The following is a 21322-nucleotide window of genomic DNA, read 5'->3' as shown; positions in this document are numbered from 1 at the left end:
GGTAAGTTCTTACATAAATTATGTTTTCTTTCATGTAATTAGCAAGAGTCCATGAGCTAGTGACGTATGGGATAATGATTACCCAAGATGTGGATCTTTCCACACAAGAGTCACTAGAGAGGGAGGGATAAAATAAAGACAGCCAATTCCTGCTGAAAATAATCCACACCCAGAATAAAATTTTAATGAAAAAACATAAGCAGAAGATTCAAACTGAAACCACTGCCTGAAGTACGTTTCTACCAAAAACTGCTTCAGAAGAAGAAAACACATCAAAATGGTAGAATTTAGTAAAAGTATGCAAAGAGAACCAAGTTGCTGTTTTGCAAATCTGATCAACCGAAGCTTCATTCTTAAACGCCCAGGAAGTAGAAACTGAACCTAGTAGAATGAGCTGTAAACCTTTGAGGCGGAGTGTTACCCGACTCAACATAGGCATGATGAAATAAAGATTTCAACCAAGATGCCAAAGAAATGGCAGAAGCTTTCTGGTCTTTTCTAGAACCGGAAAAGATGACAAATAGACTAGAAGTCTTTCGGAAAGACTTAGTAGCTTCAACATAATATTACAAAGCTCTAACAGTATCCAAAGAATGCAATGATTTCTCCTTAGAATTCATAGGATTAGGACATAATGAAGGAACCACAATTTGTCTACTAATGTTGTTAGAATTCACAACCCTAGGTAAAAAAATTCAAAAGAAGTTCGCAGCACCGCCTTATCCTGATGCAAAATCAGAAAAGGAGACTCACAAAAAAGAGTAGATAATTCAGAGACTCTTCTGGCAGAAGAGATGGCCAAAAGAAACAAAACTTTCCAAGAAAGTAATATAACGACCAAAGAATGCATGGGTTCAAAAGGAGGAGCTTGAAGAGCCCCTAGAACCAAATTCAAACTCCAAGGAGGAGAAATTGACTTAATGACAAGTTTTATATGAACCAAAGGTTGTACAAAACAATGAATATCAGGAAGATTAGCAATCCTTCTGTGAAAAAGAACAGAAAGAGCAGAGATTTGTCTTTCAAGAAACTTGCGGACAAACCTTTATCTAAACCATCCTGAAGAAATATAAGTCTTCCAGACTCTATAATATATCTCTCTAGATACAGATTTACGAGCCTGTCACATAGTATCAATCACAGAGTCAGAGAAACCTCTTTGACCAAGAATCAAGCGTTCAAACTCCACACCTTAAAATTAAGGTTTTAAGATCCTGATGGAAAAAAGAACCTTGAGACAGAAAGACTGGTCTTAACAGAAGAGTCCACAGCTGGCAAGAGGCCATCCGGACAAGATCCGCATACCAAAACCTGTGAGGCCATGCTGGAGCTACCAGCAGGACAAACGAGCATTCCTTTAGAATATTGGAAAATACCCTTGGAAGAAGAACTAGAGGCGGAAAGATATAGGCAGGATGACACTTGTAAGGAAAAGATAATGCATCCACTGCCTCCGCCCGAGGATCCTGGGATCCGGACAGATACCAGGGAAGTTTCTTGTTTAGATGAGAAGCCATCAGATCTATTTCTGGGAGTTCCCACATTTGAACAATCTGAGGAAATACCTCTGGGTGAAGACCATTCGCCCAGGTGCAACGTTTGGCGGCTGAGATAATCCGCTTTCCAATTGTCCATACCTGGGATATGAACCGCAGAAATTAGACAGGAGCTGGATTCCGCCCAAACCAAAATTCGAGATACTTCTTTCATAGCCAGAGGACTGTGAGTCCCTCCTTGATGATTGATGTATGCCACAGTTGTGACATTGTCTATCTGAAAACAAATGAACAACTCTCTCTTCAGAAGAGGCCAAGACTGAAGAGCTCTGAAAATTGCACGGAGTTCCAAACTATTGATCGGAAATCTCACCTCCTGAGATTCCCAAACCCCTTGTGCCGTCAGATACCCCCACACAGCTCCCCAACCTGTAAGACTTGCATCTGTTGAGATTATAGTCCAGGTCGGAAGAACAAAGAAGCCCCCTGAACTAAACGATGGTGATCTGTCCACCATGTCAGAGAGTGTCGTATAATCGGTTTAAAGATATTAATTGAGATATCTTTGAGTAATCCCTGCACCATTGGTTCAGCATACAGAGCTGAAGAGGTCGCATGTGAAAACGAGCAAAGGAGATCGCATCTGATGTGGCAGTCCTAAGACCTAAAATCTCCATGCATAAGGCTACCAAAGGGAATGATTGCGACTGAAGGTTTTGACAAGCTGATATCAATGTTAAACTTCTCTTGTCTGACAAGGACAGAGTCATAGACACTGAATCTATCTAGAAACCTAAAAAGGTTACCCTTTTCTGAGGAATCAATGAACTGATTGGTAAATTGATCCTCCAACCATGAACTTGAAGAAACAACACAAGTCGATTCGTATGAGATTCTTCGAAAATGAGAAGACTGAGCAAGTACCCAGATATCGTCCAATAAGGAAATACCAAAAACCCTGTTCTCTGTTACAGAAAGAAGGGCACCGAGAACCTTTGAAAAAAATTCTTGGAACTGAGGCTAGGCCAAACGGTAGAGCCACAAAACTGGTAATGCTTGTCTAAAAAGAGAATCTCAGACACTAAAAGTGAACTGGATGAATCGGAATATGCAGATACACATCCTGTAAATCTATTGTAGACATATAATGCTCTTGCTAAACAAAAGGCAGGATAGTCCTACAGTAACCATCTTGAATGTTGGTATCCTTACATAACGATTCAATATTGATAGATCCGGAACTGGTCTGAAGGAATTGACCTTCTTTGGTACAATGAAGAGATAAAAATAAAACCCCAGCCCCTGTTCCAGAACTGGAATTGGCATAATTACTCCAGCCAACTCTAGATCTGAAACACATTTCAGAAATGCTGAGCCTTTGCTGTGTTAACTGGGACACGGGAAAGAAAAAAATCTCTTAGCAGGAGGCCTTAACTGAAGCCAATTCTGTACCTTTCTGAAACAATGTTCTGAAACCAGAAATTGAGAACGGAATTGATCAAAATTTCTTTGAAGAAAATGTAATCTGCCCCATACCAGCTGGGCTGGAATAAGGTCCGCACCTTCATGGGTACTTAGGAGCTGGCTATAGGTTTTCTATAAGGCTTGGATATATTCCAAACTGGAAATAGTTTCCAAACTGAATACCTCTCCTGAGTATGAAGGATCAGGCTTTTGTTCCTTATTGTGAGGAAAGGAACGAAAATGATTATTAGACCTAAATTTACCTTAGATTTTTTATCCTTTAGTAAAAAAGTTCCCTTCCTTCCAGAAACAGTTGAGATAATAATTTATTACCCTGGAAAGAAAGGGAAAGCAAAGTTGACTTAGAAGACATATCAGCATTCCAAGTTTAATCCATAAAGCTTTTCTAGCTAAAATAGCTAGATACATATACCTGACATCAACTCTAATGATATCAAAAAGATGGTATCACCAATAAAATTATTAGCATGTTATAGAATAATAATAATGCTATAAAATTATGATCTGTTACTTGTTGCGCTAAAGCTTCTAACCAAAAAGTTGAAGCTGCAGCAACATCCGCTAAAAATATAGCAGGTCTAAGAAGATTACCTGAACATAAGTAAGCTTTTCTTAGAAAGGATTCAATTTTCCTATCTAAAGGATCCTTAAATGAAGTACTATCTGCCGTAGGAATAGTAGCACATTTAGTAGGAGTAGAGACAGCCCCATAACCTTAGGGATTTTGTCCCAAAAAAACTCTAATCTGTCAGATGGCACAGGATATAATTGCTTAAACGTATAGAAGGAGTAAAAGAATTACCCAAATTATTCCATTCCCTGGAAATTACTTCAGAAATAGCATCAGGGAGATTAAACACTTCTGGAATAACTACAGGAGATTTAAAAAACCTTATTTAAACGTTTAGATTTAGTATCAAGAGGACCAGAATCCTCTATTTCTAATGCAATTAATACTTCTTTGAATAAAGAACGAATAAATTCCATCTTGAACAAATACAAAGATTTATCAGCATCAACCTCTGAGACAGAAACCTCTGAACCAGAAGAACCATTATCAGTATCAGAATGATGATGTTCATTTAAAAATTCATCTGAAAAAAGAGAAGTTTTAAAAGACTTTTATGTAAACTAGAAGGAGAAATAACAGACATAGCCTTCTTAATGGATTTAAAAAATAAAATCTCTTATGTTTAATAGGAACACTCTGAAAATTAGATGTTGACGGAACAGCAATAGGTAATGTAACAGTACTAAAGGAAATTTTATCTGCATTAATAAGTTTGTCATGGCATGCAATACAAACAACAGCTGGAGAAACAGATACCAAAAAATTATAGCAGATACACTTAGCTTGGTAGCTCCAGCACTAGACAGCGATTTTCCTGTAGTATCTTCTGACTCAGATGCAACGTGAGACATCTTGCAATATGTAAGAGAAAAAACAACATATAAAGCAAAATTGATCAAATTCCTTAAATGACAGTTTCAGGAATGGGAAAAAATGCCAAAGAACAAGCTTCTAGCAACCAGAAGCAATGAAAAAATAAGACTGAAATAATGTGGAGACAAAAGCAACGCCCTTATTTTTTAGCGCCAAATAAGACGCCCACATTATTTGGCGCCTAAATGCTTTTGGCGCCAAAAAATTACGCCACATCCGGAACGCCGACATTTTTGGCGCAAAATAACGTCAAAAAATGACGCAACTTCCGGCGACACGTATGACGCCGGAAACGGAAAATAATTTTTGCGCCAAAAAAGTCAGCGCCAAAAATGACGCAATAAAATGAACCATTTTCAGCCCCCGCGAGCCTAACAGCCCACAGGGAAAAAAGAGTCAAATATTTGAAGGTAAGAAAAAATGATTAATTCAAATGCATTATCCCAAATATGAAACTGACTGTCTGAAAAATAAGGAAAGTTGAACATTCTGAGTCAAGGCAAATAAATGTTTGAATACATATATTTAGAACTTTATAAACAAAGTGCCCAACCATAGCTTAGAGTGTCACAGAAAATAAGATTTACTTACCCCAGGACACTCATCTACATGTTTGTAGAAAGCCAAACCAGTACTGAAACGAGAATCAGCAGAGGTAATGGTCTATATAAGAGTATATCGTCGATCTGAAAAGGGAGGTAAGAGATGAATCTCTACGACCGATAACAGAGAACCTATGAAATAGACCCCGTAGAAGGAGATCACTGCATTCAAATAGGCAATACTCTCCTCACATCCCTCTGACATTCACTGCACGCTGAGAGGAAAACCGGGCTCCAACTTGCTGCGGAGCGCATATCAACGTAGAATCTAGCACAAACTTACTTCACCACCTTCATCGGAGGCAAACTTTGTAAAAACTGAATTGTGGGTGTGGTGAGGGGTGTATTTATAGGCATTTTAAGGTTTGGGAAACTTTGCCCCTCCTGGTAGGAATGTATATCCCATACGTCACTAGCTCATGGACTCTTGCTAATTACATGAAAGAAATGGAAAAGTGCTGTGGTCATTAAGGAGTTAAGTAATATAAATCATGTTAACTTTACAGTATGCCCTTATAACATCATCTGGTTTTGTACAATGCCCTGTATAATGTGACCTGTTATTCAATATCTAAACAAGCGGACATACATTCCCTTTAAAAGAGAATGAATAGTTAGCCTCTTAGCATTTGAAATTATGTTTCATTAGTTCACTTATTGCCCAGCAGAGGGCCCTATAAACAAAGCAATGTCTTTTCCACTACTATACTACACCACTGTAATTAAAATGTTCTTTCCGGAACAACAAAAGATATTTCATTGTACAACTATACCCATGCATGAATGGCAACCTTTCTCTATTCACTAAAGTGTGTTAGCATGAAAATTGTAAGTAGTTGATGTTTCTCTACTGTATTTTTCTCGTCAACTTAAAATGCAGAGTTTTGTGACACCTATTATACAGGGAGTGCAGAATTATTAGGCAAGTTGTATTTTTGAGGATTAATTTTATTATTGAACAACAACCATGTTCTCAATGAACCCAAAAAACTCATTAATATCAAAGCTGAATATTTTTGGAAGTAGTTTTTAGTTTGTTTTTAGTTTTAGCTATTTTAGGGGGATATCTGTGTGTGCAGGTGACTATTACTGTGCATAATTATTAGGCAACTTAACAAAAAACAAATATATACCCATTTCAATTATTTATTTTTACCAGTGAAACCAATATAACATCTCAACATTCACAAATATAAATTTCTGAGATTCAAAAACAAAACAAAAACAAATCAGTGACCAATATAGCCACCTTTCTTTGCAAGGACACTCAAAAGCCTGCCATCCATGGATTCTGTCAGTGTTTTGATCTGTTCACCATCAACATTGCGTGCAGCAGCAACCACAGCCTCCCAGACACTGTTCAGAGAGGTGTACTGTTTTCCCTCCTTGTAAATCTCACATTTGATGATGGACCACAGGTTCTCAATGGGGTTCAGATCAGGTGAACAAGGAGGCCATGTCATTAGATTTTCTTCTTTTATACCCTTTCTTGCCAGCCACGCTGTGGAGTACTTGGACGCGTGTGATGGAGCATTGTCCTGCATGAAAATCATGTTTTTCTTGAAGGATGCAGACTTCTTCCTGTACCACTGCTTGAAGAAGGTGTCTTCCAGAAACTGGCAGTAGGACTGGGAGTTGAGCTTGACTCCATCCTCAACCCAAAAAGGCCCCACAAGCTCATCTTTGATGATACCAGCCCAAACCAGTACTCCACCTCCACCTTGCTGGCGTCTGAGTCGGACTGGAGCTCTCTGCCCTTTACCAATCCAGCCACGGGCCCATCAAGACTCACTCTCATTTCATCAGTCCATAAAACCTTAGAAAAATCAGTCTTGAGATATTTCTTGGCCCAGTCTTGACGTTTCAGCTTGTGTGTCTTGTTCAGTGGTGGTCGTCTTTCAGCCTTTCTTACCTTGGCCATGTCTCTGAGTATTGCACACATTGTGCTTTTGGGCACTCCAGTGATGTTGCAGCTCTGAAATATGGCCAAACTGGTGGCAAGTGGCATCTTGGCAGCTGCACGCTTGACTTTTCTCAGTTCATGGGCAGTTATTTTGCGCCTTGGTTTTTCCACACGCTTCTTGCGACCCTGTTGACTATTTTGAATGAAACGCTTGATTGTTCGATGATCACGCTTCAGAAGCTTTTCAATTTTAAGAGTGCTGCATCCCTCTGCAAGATATATCACTATTTTTGACTTTTCTGAGCCTGTCAAGTCCTTCTTTTGACCCATTTTGCCAAAGGAAAGGAAGTTGCCTAATAATTATGCACACCTGATATAGGGTGTTGATGTCATTAGACCACACCCCTTCTCATTACAGAGATGCACATCACCTAATATGCTTAATTGGTAGTAGGCTTTCGAGCCTATACAGCTTGGAGTAAGACAACATGCATAAAGAGGATGATGTGGTCAAAATACTAATTTGCCTAATAATACTGCACTCCCTGTATGTATAACCAAATTTGTCTTTTACATCAGTTACCGGCTGTCTAGGACATTTAACAGAATATTATGACTCTTTATGATGCAAATGTTTTATTTTGTTTTGTTTACTTATTGTATACAAGATCCAAGAGTGGTCTATACTGTTAAACTGCGGGGAGAAATTAAGGGGATGATATTTTTTTTAGGTACATTGCAAGCTCTTTAACTTGTCATTAATATTAGTAATCTTGCCAGTACCATGCATTTTATGTTTGTATATTCCTTGTACCCTCAATAAAAATGTAAAAAAAAAAAAAAAATCATTAAATGGATATTGTGGTCAGAAATGCAAAACTGTCTGTTTGATCTATTTTTTACTGTTCTGGGGCCAAAACTGCCCAATCTGTTTTCAGTATTCTGTGTGTAGATCAGTTTTGGCCAAGGGACAGGAAAACAAGGTAACATTTATATTTCATGTATATTATATTTATTATGCTGAATATAGCCATGGCTTTAGATCTCTGGCTATAATGTCCCTTTAACGGTTATCTTTCTCTCATCTATGTATTCCTGTACCTGTGGTTTCATCTTTCTTTTCCTCTTTCCTCTCTTGTCAGTTACTGCTTTCTGTCTCTAAGGACTTCCCCTGCTATTGCCTTCACCCTCTCTTATGAACGGAGGAAATATTCATAAAAAAAATATCACATATTGTGAGGTAAAAGTATTGTGTGCATAATACAGATTATTTAGTATTTTGTAGAATAAAGTTACATAGAGCTGGATTACAAGTGGAGCACTATTTATCAATCCCGCTCACGTGCTAACTCCACTAGAAGTGAGCTTTTTACGTGCGGCAGGTTGCACTCGTATTACAAGTTGAAAGTAAAAAGTGTTCGCTTGTGCGCTAACCGACGCGAAGAGAAAGCTAAACTTCAAATGTCGCAACCACGTTAATTTATTCCCATTAATTGTGGCATGAAGTAAATTCAAAATTAAACTTTTATGATTCAGATAGAGCATGCACTTTTAAACAAGTTTCCAATTTATTTTTGTTTTATTTGCTTTTTTCTCTTGATATCCTTTGTTGAAATGCATACCTATGTAGGCTCGGTAACAGCAATGCACTTCTGGGAGCTAGCTGCCGATTGGTTGCTGCACACATATGCCGCTTGTCATTGGAGCACTAGAGTGTACATTTGGCTTCCAGTAGTGCATTGAATAAAGAAAAGATTAAAGCAAATTTAATAATAGAAGTAAATTGGAAAATTGTGTAAAATTGTATGCTCTATCCTATACGCTATTCTTTTTCTGTTTTATACCTGTGTGATCTGCATCTAGTACACAAGATCGTTGGCATGCACGCAATATCTTGCGATCATATTACAAGTTGAAAGTAAAGGTGCCCGCACAAGCGCAAGCTAAATTTGCACTTGTCATGTTAGCGCAACTGAAGACCTTGCGTAAAGGGTTAGGGCTTAATTAAAAGTTGCATTAAACACAACATAAATACATTACAATAAAGTGTTACACTCAAATATTTATTATCTATTAAAAAATATTCATAAAAATATAAAAAATCATTAGAAGGGTTAAAAGTTATATGGTATATGAAAAGGTGTTTGAATGGAAAGGGCTATAATGTGTATACATATACATGTCTAAATATGTGTATCTATTTATATACAGTATACATATGTATATATGTGTATACATGTGTATTTATGTTTGTGTATATATCTAGATATATACACATATAAACATATATGTACACATGTATACACATATATACATATGTATATATAGATTGTAGACCTTTCCACTCAAATAACTGATAAAATAAAATAATTTGTTTTCAATTGTAATATTTAATAATGTGTTTTACTGTGTACGTACTATAAATATTTTAAATTACAATGTTCTTCACAATGGGTGAAAATGTTCTATGTATTTTTAAATAGATATGCCTATATATTTCTGTATATACCTTTACCTATATATTCATAGGTATAGATATATTTTTTACAAAAATATATCATGTTTATATAGAAATATTTCTTTAAAATTGAGAAAGAAAATGTTCTTTTATGTAAAGAACATTGGAATGCAAAATATTCATAACTACCTTCGGGTTCGCGTACGAGGAATGTGTTATTTTTTTTTTTTAGTTTGCGGGCTCCATTAAAGTCTATTGGCAGAAGATGTTAACGCGGAAGCTATATCTGAATTCTTCAAGTTAGCGCGCTCTGGCTTTCGCTTGCGCACAAATATTTTACTTTCAGTTTGTAATACACACGCTAACACAGGCACTGAGTACCAAAACTGGGTATAAAATAGATGTATATAATATATTTAGAGTGAGTATTCATTTTCTTCTTACAAATAATACACTCGCTGATCTGTTGTTTCTGCTCTTTGCCCTTGCAGATTCTGTGGAGAATGAAGATCACTTACGATTCCTTGCACAGAATATTCTTGATATTGTGTTATCCAAACTACAGACAGAATCCTCAGCGAGTAATATACCTGTGCACTGTGGCACTACCAAAATATTTATGACTCATTCAATGGTAAGAAATAGCAGTTCCCTGTTCATGACCGATACATTTGAGATGACTCTGGTTACTCGACTATATACTGATTTCTCTTTCTCAAACCCTATAAATAGTTTACAAAAAATGATATTCATTGGCTTTAATTTTAACGTCTAGTTTAATGTAAATTTACTGTGTTGATATTTGATTGGGATTTTACAATCTTACTTTTTTTTTTTCTTGAAAAATAAGCAATATAAAATGGTAAAAGCTTACATTAAAAGGATATGAAACCCCAATTTCATGATTCAGATAGATCATGCCATTTTAAACAACTTTCTAATTTTACTTCTATTATCAAATTCTCTTCGTTTTCTTGGTATTTTTTGTTGGCACTATATTGTAGCAGTTTTGCTAGAATCTTATCCATTTGCAAAAGTACTAGATGGCAGCACTATTTCCATCCATGTAATTCTCCGGACCCCTACTTAGGTATCTCTTCAACAAAGAATACCATGGGAACAAAGCAAATTTGATAAAAAAAAAAAAAAAAATGGAAATGTTTTTAAATCAATATGCTCCGTCTGAATCACAAAAGAAAATTGTTGGGTTTCATATCACTTTAAGCAAAATGGGATTGGGGAATTTGTGTATACCTGTATTTTTGGTTCCATAAATCCATCCAATTTTGTTTTTATGTATTCTGATGGAGTAATTTAGTATTCCCGCCATATAATCAGTCTGAATTTGAAGGATATGTTTAAGTAATACTGTGTAAGTAGCCAGAGTGTGATAGATGGGATTTATGAACTTGACTGTGCTCTTGCCATATTATTTTTTTCGCAGATAGAGCTACTTGAAGAGAGAAGGGCAAAGGCACTTTCAAGCAAAGCGTTTTGTATTCAGTGTTGCTGGAGACAGTACAGACTAAGGAAGCTGGCTAAACAGAGGTGGGCAGCCATAACCATCCAGTCAGGTAATGTGAGATCTTATATTTTAATTTGTATATATCTTATATTTATTTCCAGCTGCTTTGCCCACAGCCTTTATTAACCATTGCGGTGTCTGTATCCCCATTCTAAAGATGGAGATAGAGAATATATCATTTTTATATGTAAAGAAAACAATTGTATTTTTATGTATTTATTAATTTGTTATTAAATAATATTTTATAGTAAATGATTAGGAGATGGTTGTCAAGTCTTAATCAGCTAATTTGTCTTTTCATACAGAAAGCAAAACAGAAACTGTAGAGATTTTATTGTGTTGGCTAAAATGTCCCATGTTTCCCCTTCTAATAACAATATCTGCACATCAGTTATGGACCAACCAAAGCCTACTATTTCAGTCCCAATGTTTCAGGCCTAGTCTGTCTTTGTGCCTGAGTGGTGCTGTGAAAAGTCAGATATAGAAATGCTTTTCTCTTACAAGGTGTATCCAGTCCACGGATTCATCCTTACTTGTGGGATATTCTCATTCCCTACAGGAATGCTTTTTTAAGGCCACAGATTATCAGTATATTTGACCTACTATTGTATTTGTGTAAAAAAAAATTCTACATGGATGCAGACGCCTGGTCTAGAAGTAATAGTGTTTTAAAGTGCTTTATCAGCTATTAGTGGAATGAAGGGGGCTCAAGATCAAACTCCACCCTCCATGTAAATCTTTTTTTCCTTAAAAGCACGTTAAACACTTTGAGTTGGTAATATAAAATGATAAATTGTATATATAAAGTCTGCAATATACTTTCATTATCTATTTTGTTCCCTTTTCCTGTAATTCCATCCTAACATTGTGACCTTTTCAGTTCCTGTTAGAAATGGAGGTGCAGAACACTGATATATTCCACACAGCCATTGGCTGAACACTCTAGTGACTTTTATAACTGTCCATAATTGGCCACAGCAGAGAAGGTAACTTAAGTTTGGCAGATCCCATTGTTTTATAGACACTAAAATTTGACATTTATTTTGTCAATATTTAACCAACTAATGAAACTTTAAAATACATCTACATTTTATTCTCAAAATACATCTACATTTTATTCTCAAACTAACCTTTTCTTTGAGTGGCTTGTAGAATCTTGATAAATGACCCTTTTAAGCCATAATTTCAAAATACCCATTTCTTTCCATGACGTCATTCCAATTACTAGTGGGATAGTTAACTCCTGGCCAGCAGGAGGAGGCAAAGAGCACTCCAGCAAAGCTGTTCAAGTGTAACTTCCCTTACCCATAATCCCCAGTCATTCTCTTTGCCTCTGTCAATAGAGGATGTGCGAAGACGGTGTCTAAAGATATTTAATAGTTTTATGGGTACTTTTCCCCCCAAGCAAGGATTGGGGTCTAGTTGTGTCCACGTCAATCTCTTTAGTAAGAGTAGTGGTGGCTTTTAGCAGTTAGAAGGCGTCGAGGTGGTCTTTGTTTTACTTCTAACACTTTTGCTACCCCTCTGTAGAAAGCCAGGGTTGGTTACTCTGTTCTTTCTTTTTTCTACAGGTCCCTGACAGGGAGGATTACTGATCACACCTTAGTAGCTGTTGTCTGCCCGGCAGCTGGATCCAGGTAAGTTCTCTTTGCCTTCTAGGAAATGAAGGACAGCATTTTGTTAAGGGTAATGGTTTTGGGCAGCTTTATTACCACTATTGTGTTTGAAATAAAAAAAGTGAACATATTCTGTGTTTAAAATGAAACATACTATTTACCACAGAAGACATTGAAGGGATTAATGCCCTCTAACGGGCAGGAGATCACTTGGCTGAGGGAGAGTAGAATAAGGGATTATTAATTTTCCTTTATTTGTAACTTGGGCTATAACAGAAGTTGAGATTTAGTTTTGAAATTTCTGTTCTGCAGGCGATTTTATTTTGCACAGTTTTCTAATGTTGCGCACTTCATTTCATGCCGCTCACGTGATGTCCGCACTTCCGGTTTTACGGAACAGAGCTTAGTCGGTCAGTGTCGGATCTGCAGCTGCTTTGACAACTAAGAGGAGAAAGACTTTCTTCCTCTTACTAGTGGGATTTCTATCTGGTTCTTGAGAGTGTGTGATAATCTATACGGATATGGTATTAGCCTCAGGTTCTGAGGTTTCTTTTTTGGGGGATGATTATTTTATATTTATGTCTCTGGTGTATAAAATATTGGGATAAAGACAAGTTACTCCCTCATACATTTTATTAACTTTGATTATACTAACCTAAAGCTTTATATTTGTTTTTCACTTTTTGTGGGACCTGATTCTTTAGCTATGGGCCCAGAACAGGATCAACCTATTAATATGGATAAGTGCTGGCTTTTTTTAGAGGCACACATTTTCCTTCCTATGCACTTTTTTCCACTTGCTTAGCAAAGACTTTAAAATTTAAAGACAAGTTACTCCCTTCTGAGCCAAGTGTCTCTCAGGATGATGCTGTGCGTAACATGCCTCAGTTTTCTCCTCAAACGTCCCAAGCCTTAGTTGTTTGTAACCCTGTGCCTTCTGTTACCTCACAACCTCCTGGGGGTGTTTATGTACCAGGGGATTTTGCTGCACAGATAACGTCTGCAGTATCTGCGGCATTGTCTGCCTTTCCTCCTCAAGGTAAACGCAAGAGGAAATCTAAATATTTGTCTATTAGTAAGGTTTCTGACCCCTCTAAATCTGCGCTGGTTAACCTTTCCCATATGTCTGATGAGGAGGATACTTCAGTAGCCTCTGAAAGTGAGATTTCAGAATCTGACACTATGGGGGGGAAAATCTTCTGAGTCTGAAGAAGTTAATTTTCCGTTCCAAGCCTGAATATCTTCGGTTGCTTTTGAAGGAGGTTCTAGCTACTTTTTGGATGATTCTGAACCTTTGGCTGCTGTCAACCCTAAGAAGTCCCCTAAACTTAAGAGTGTATGATTCTCCAACGTCTGAGGATGTTTTTCCTGTTCCAGACAGGATGTCTGAAATTATTGCATAGGAATGGGATAAACCTGGGGTTCCGTTTTTCCCTTCCCTTGCTTTTAAAAAGATGTTTTCTGTTGCTAACTCCATTCGGGACTCATGGCACACTGTGCCTAAAGTAGAGGGAGCTATCTCTACTCTAGCTAAAAGAACTACCATTCCTATAGAGGATATTTGTTCTTTTAAGGATCCAATGGATAAAAAGCTAGAAGCTGGGGGCGGAGCCAGCAACAACAATGGAAGCTGTGTAATCTCTGAGCTCCGGGACCCAGTTCCATATATCAGCTCAAAAATTACATGCAAAGCCCTAGATTCCACTGAAAAACTTGCTCTCATGAAAGCTTTATAGACTGGGAGTCACGAGAAAGCATTTTTAAACAGACCCTGTGAAATTGCTCTCGTCTTAGAGCCTCATCGCATCTTTCCCCGTCATCACACTAACTTTGGCCCGACCCGGAGCCAACCCTGAACCCGGGACTTCACTACGTGTCTTGACCACCTCAAGGAATCCTTCCTCACTCTGACCGCTGACCCGGATCGCCGCTAGCTGTAACTATAGTGACTCTCACCTACCCTCAGACCCCACCGCCATCACTGGGAGTGAACCGCACACGCAGCATAGCCGCACTATAGGAAGCCAGAGGTTTCTTCTCTTACGGGTAAGGAGAGGGAATAGAACGGTGTCCTACACCACCCGGGCTCCAACCTGAGACAGGGGCAACAAGTACAGACAAGCACACCATTAGTGGAGATCAGCCGCATATCCAGAGGCCTGCTGTACGGGGCCTATAGATTTTTGCCTGCACAGTTATTCACGTGGCAGAATTACCACGCGGCAGTGTACCAACTAACACTACTCAGACCCCAGAGGTCCCTGGGCTCTGCACCTGGCCCTTATTTTATTCCACTTTACTGGACATTATCATACAAACAGCAGATAGAGTTCAGGACTTTTCTTTTTTCTCTTTTAACCATATCTGCATAGGAAAAGGTATCTGTAACGCACTTTTACAACTCCCCACAGCACAATGAATGCAAAACGCACCTCGAAACTGAATAAGCCCCCTAAGATGCACAACCACAGAGACAGTATGGTTGCTCAGTTTTTCTCGCCCCCTGCCACAAAAGTGGGTGACAATGCTGAATCCGCTAAGTCACCAAAAAAGAAATTACAGTCATTACAAGTACAAGAAGATGACACAGAAGAGAGCACCCCCGTCCCCAACAACATTCTCTCTACCCTTGCATCCAAACAGGATATAGCAGACATCATACGCTCGTGTATCAGGGAAGAGATAGCAGAAATAAAGCAGGACCTTCACTCAGTGGGCAATAGAGTGGAGGCCTTGGAAGAATTCACGGACCACCTTCAAGTGGAAATCAATACAACTCAGGATTCAACAAACCATCACACAGCTCTTATAGCAGATCTCTTCGACAAAATCGAGGATCTGGAGAATAGGAGCCGCCGGAAAAATCTCAGAATCAGAGGTGTTCCTGAGTCGGTACTACCCAAAGACTTTCCAATCTATCTTCCAGCTTTATTCGCACATCTTAGGAACACCACCCCCTCCACAGATATCCCTTGGGTTCGAGCCCACAGAGCCCTTAGACCGAAACCCCCAGACACTGCCCCCCCAAGGGACATCATCATGAAATTTAAAGAGTTCAACGAAAAGGAAGAGCTCATAAACCTCTCTCGTAGGCATCAGCCTGTTAAATTCAGGGGGGTTGTTCTCCAATTTTTTCAAGACCTCTCTCAACGAACATTGCAAAGGAGGAGAGACCTGGCTCCTGTAACATCTCTGCTCAGACAGAAGAAAATCCTCTACAGATGGGGATTCCCCTTTCATCTCTATGTCCTTCATGGAAATAGAAAGCTAATTTGCAGAACCCTAGAAGATGTCAACGCCTTTTGCCAGGCCTTAGAATTGGACCCTCCAGAAGAACTCTCTCCAGAGAACTTTCATGAACCCCCTAGAAAGAAATCTACAGGTCCTGCCCTGAGAGACTGGCAGCGCATCCCCCCCAAACCTCAGTCTAAGCCGCAGGCCAAGTCCCCCGGCTCGCTCTCTAAAGTCACAACCTAACCAATTATTTTGTATCTTAGCTATCCCTACGAACTGAACATTCTACTAGAGTCTTTACCCGGTGCTACAGCTTGGTCGCTGGGTAATGTATAACCTCATTAGTCATAAATCTTTCACTGTTAGATGACCCCTGGTCTAGAAATAAGTAAATTTTGGAATTTAGGAATTATTGTATTGTATTGTTGGAAATATCTTATCAATGTAATTGAGCATTAGCTATCCTTAAATGTATACCATTTGCTATGGAACGGGTTACAATCCCTCCCGCTTAACACTAAAAGTTTAATGCTTACTTTAGTATCTAGATTTCTTATGAGAAAATGTATGTTTTGTTTTGTGTTCTTATTCATGTTTTCTTTGCTATGCGACAGAGATACAGTCCCTGGGGCATACTTAACGCAACCTTCTCTTTTTACTCTACAACCACACTTGCATGCCTATTATCTATTGCAGTCATCCAACTACAACCACCAGACACACCAACACCATGGAAGGCCACACTAAAACTCTCACATTACTGAGCCAGAATACCAAAGGCTTGAATTCTGCACAAAAACGTTCACTAGCCTTGAGAGACCTACATAGGAAAGGGGGGGATATTCTCTTCCTTCAAGAGACTCACTTTCTAAAACACAAGGAACCTAACTATTTTGGAGGTTTCTATACTCAAAGCTTTCACAGCTCTTTTGACCACAAAAGGCATGGAGTAAGCATCCTAATCAGTAGACAGATCCCTTTCACTCACATCCACACTTACACTGACTCTGAAGGCAAGTTTTTATGTGTAACTGGCACCCTGTTTGGCTCCCCGGTGACACTGGTCAATCTTTATGCTCCCAACACAAGACAGCTCCCCTTTTTTAGGAAAAGTTTCGCTAAGATCCTAGACCACACAATAGGTGCACTATATCTAGGGGGGGGGACTTTAATCTCCCCATTCAACCACACTTAGATTCCTCGAACCCTCGTCCCACAACTCCTAAACACACACTCAAGCAACTTTGGAAACTTATGCTAGACCAGACTCTATTCGACATCTGGAGATTCGTCCACCATGAGAAGAGGGACTATACCTTTTTCTCTGCCCCTCACAGTTCGTACAGTAGAATTGATTACCTTTTTACTAATCAAAGAGGCCTTTCCAATGTACTATCTTCCAGGCTTTCACATACCGTTTGGTCAGACCACTCGGCTGTACTAACAACACTTAAATGGCCATCAGCACCTAGTGGCAACTTTCAGTGGAAATTGGACGAGAAACTATTAAATTCCCCAACTTTAGTTCCCAACTTAGAAAAGCTACTACAGGAGTATTTCAGATTTAATTCCTTACCGGAAACAGATCCTTTTGTTGTCTGGGAGGCTCATAAATGTTTTATCAGGGGGGAATTAATCAAACAACAAGCACAAGCTAGAAAGAAAGCACGGCAGGTATACAAAACATCCACTGACCTACTAGCCAAACTTGAATATGACCATAAGCGAAATCCTTCCTCCCCTCAACTATTAGCTGACTTAATGAAAGCCAGGAAAACTGTACATGACTTACAACTTAGTGAAGCTAATGCACTGGCCTTACTGACCAAACAAAAATTCTATTTCGAAAGCAATAGAGCGGGAAAACTTTTAGCACGCTCCTTAAAACTGAAAAAACGTAAAACCTTTATTCATGAAATTAAGTCCCCAACGAACCAAACTGTCAATACCACCTCCGAAATACTTTCCCAATTTGAAGCGTATTACTCTAATCTTTACAACCTCTCTAATCCTGACCGCCCCCCTGACCCCAGTAAAGTCATAAACAATTATCTCCTAGCCACCCCTTTACCACAACTTTCTGATGCACAAGCGACAGAACTGGACGAACCTTTCTCAATGATAGAGCTCATGACCACCCTTAAAGACCTACCATCGGGCAAAAGCCCTGGCCCTGACGGTTTCTCGGTCGCTTACTACAAAAAATTCGCACCCACCTTGCTTCCACACCTATGCACCTTATTTAACTTAGTTGACCAGGATCATCCTTTTCTTCCCCCTATGCTGGAAGCACACATCTCAGTGATCCCTAAGACCGGAAAACCCGCAGATAGCCCATCTAATTTTCGTCCCATTTCACTACTAAACGTAGACGTTAAGCTTTATGCTAAACTCATAGCTAATAGAATTAATAAGTTCCTCCCCCAACTAATCCACACTAATCAAGTAGGCTTTGTCCCCAAAAGAGAGGCGCGAGACAATACCATCAAAATCCTTAACTTAATCGAATACACTCAGTCACAAAACATCCCTTCTATCTTCCTTGCCATCGATGCCGAAAAGGCTTTTGATAGGCTGGATTGGTTGTTCCTTAGATCAACGCTCACCCGTTTTGGCCTGAGCAACAAACTCGTTGAGAAAATATTTGCCCTATACCACACGCCGAAAGCCCGTATTAAGCTAAACGACTCCCTGTCAAATACATTCCCAATAACAAATGGAACGAGACAGGGTTGCCCTCTCTCCCCCATACTGTTTATTCTGGCCATGGAGGTTCTTGCCTCCAGGATTAGGAATGATGAAAAAGTCCACGGTATTGATATAGCAGATACCCACTACAAACTAACACTCTACGCGGACGATATTTTATTCTCACTGACTTCCCCCTCACAATCTTTGGAAGCACTCTTTCCGACTTTAGGCATCTATAGTACTCTCTCCAATTTCAAGATAAATAAGCAGAAATCAGAGTTTCTAGGTATTGGCATTCCAGACCAGACAGCTCAGCAGATCACTAATCACTATCAATTCCGATTCCAACCTTCCTCCATAAATTATCTAGGGATAAAACTAACGACCTCAAAAGAAGCTCTACACCAACAAAACCACCAACACCTTTTTGACTCCATCAGAACAGATATGAGAGCCTGGCGTAACAAATTCCTCTCCTGGCTTGGTAGAGTCCAAGCATTTAAAATGAGCATCCTGCCTCGCTTCTTATACATGTTTCAAACCCTACCCATACAACCCCCCCTACATTACATCCGTAGTGTACAATCTTTTGTTAATGGTTTTATTTGGGCACATAAACGCCCTCGAATCTCTAAAACTACCCTCTATAGGAGAAGGGATGAGGGGGGACTAGGAGTTCCCAATCTTTTATTTTACTCACAGGCAGCACAACTGACCAGAATAGTCGACTGGTGCAAAAACAGTACTGATAAAGAATGGGTCAAGCTCGAGCATGACCTATCTACCTCCCGAAGTCTTGGGTCAGTATGCTGGACATACAGGCAACATAGGACTCTACCATCTCTTACACCCTCGTTAGTGACTGATACACTCTCCACATGGGATCACCTCATAGGTTCACAAAAAGGCATATCGACCATACCCTCACCACTTACCCCCCTACTACACAACAAAGACTTCCCCCCACTACTTCATAAACGGTCCCAGGACCGGTATACTCTATCAGCGGGTCTACCCTGCCATCTTGTTTTAGAAAGAGGTACCATCATCCAGAAAACCGCTCTTGCGGACAGGAACATTAGTTTTTTTGAAAGATGGTTCGAATACCTACAATTAACACACTTTCTCTCCCACCACAAAGACAAACATAACCTGGTAAGAAATCTAAACCCATTCGAAACACTATGCCACTCCACACTATTAGCGCAGGGCACTCTCTCTAAGATATATAGAATCCTGATCACTCTACACTCCAAAAACCTTCCATCTTATACAAAAGCATGGGAAGCCGAGCTGGGCCATGAGATCCCACCGGAGACGTGGGACATTATATTTCAACAAATGGGGAAGGCCCCTTCCTCAATGGGAATCACTGAGACGAACATAAAACTCTTAGAGAGATGGTATCTTTACCCCAGCAGACTCGCCAAGATTTACCCTCACACAGACCCACTATGTTGGAGAGACTGCAAACAAGTTGGTACGCTCCTCCACATCTGGTGGGACTGTCCCACACTTCAGCCCTTCTGGAAGGACAGCCACAGAGAAATCCAAAAAGTACTCAATACATCTATCCCCTTTAACCCTTTGACGCTTTTATTTAACAAACCCCCTAAGATCAAATGCAAATATAGACAGGTCTTATTGTACATCATGCTTAGTGGGGCTAAGCAACTGATCCCTAGACTGTGGAAACAGCGACACATTCCTACTCAAAGACTGGGTACATAACGTCACTCTTCTCCTTTCCTTGGAAAGGTTTCACTACCAGAAAACAAAAAGGATGGATTTCTACTGCGCCATGTCCTTTTATTGGGAAACATACACTCACACACTTTCTAGACCTCCGCCATAATTACCTAATACCTCTTAGACACTCTGACACCTTGTACAGCCACATCATCCCCCGTAACACATCTCAAAACTAGGACGCACCTGTATCATCCAGAAATTCGCCCTTGAGCCATACTTTCTCCGAACTGGTTCTCTAGCCCTTACACCCTATCACTTAACTAACTCCTTGAAGACTGCAACTTATTCCTCACGTATATCAATATCAGTTAGACTCTTCTATCTTTTAAATGGATCTCTGTCGCATTGCTTTGTTTTGTTTAAATGTTAATGTGGAAGTTTCATCCACATGTGTTATCTTATAAAAAAGAAAAAATCCTCGAGCTACTACGTCCTTGGCCAGAACTTTATGTGGGACTCAACAAATGCTTGGATCCTTGGACTTACATACATTGGCCATTATTGGTCTTGCCCTTTGTATATTTCATTTTCATTGTTTTATTGTCTATGTTATACCACGCCGGATTATTTCCATGGCAATTGTAAAATTATTATTTATACCAATAAAGCTTGTTGGAAAAAAAAAAAAAAAAAAAAAAAAAAAAGCTAGAAGCTTACTTAAAAAAGATGTACATCCATCAAGGATTACAGTGGCAACCTGCGGCAAGTATCTCCACGGTTGCGGGAGCAGCATCTTATTGGTGCGATGCCTTGTCTGATCTAATTTCAGAAGAGACTATGGTAGAGGAGATCCAAGATAGGATCAAAGCTCTTAAACTGACCAATACCTTTATCTGTGATGCAAACATGCAGGTAATTAGACTGGAAGCTAAGATGTCTAGCTTCACTGTTCTAGCTCGCAGAGCTCTGTGGTTAAAATCTTGGTCGGCTGATGTTTCTACAAAGGCCAAGCTTTTGGCTTTACATCTTAAGGGTAAGACTTTGTTTGGGCCCGGTCTGGTGGAGATCATTTCAGAGATTAAGGGTGGAAAGCGATCTTTCCTACCTCAGGACATGAAGAATAGACCTAATGGTCGACAGACTTCTAATTTTTGTTCCTTTTGCAATTTTAAAGGT

The 21322-nt window shown here is 39.3% G+C and overlaps 2 protein-coding genes across 6 annotated transcripts in view; one reads left to right on the top strand and one right to left on the bottom strand.

The window, feature by feature from the left end:
- DCAF6 (DDB1 and CUL4 associated factor 6) overlaps positions 1-21322 on the bottom strand; it is an 863174-nt gene that overhangs the window by 20958 nt on the left and 820894 nt on the right. The window lies entirely within an intron of this gene.
- Positions 1-21322, top strand: part of MYO19 (myosin XIX) — a 407861-nt gene that overhangs the window by 371216 nt on the left and 15323 nt on the right. For both annotated transcript variants that reach the window (XM_053706825.1, XM_053706824.1), the window contains 2 exons: positions 9880-10022; positions 10833-10962. In XM_053706825.1, coding sequence (XP_053562800.1) covers positions 9880-10022; positions 10833-10962 — 273 coding nt within the window. The remainder of the gene's footprint in view (positions 1-9879; positions 10023-10832; positions 10963-21322) is intronic.

This window comes from Bombina bombina, chromosome 3, assembly GCF_027579735.1.
Source record: "Bombina bombina isolate aBomBom1 chromosome 3, aBomBom1.pri, whole genome shotgun sequence".
Classification (NCBI taxonomy): domain Eukaryota; kingdom Metazoa; phylum Chordata; class Amphibia; order Anura; family Bombinatoridae; genus Bombina; species Bombina bombina.
Note: the sequence above shows the minus strand (reverse complement) of the source record. Positions and strands in the feature narration are given on the sequence as shown.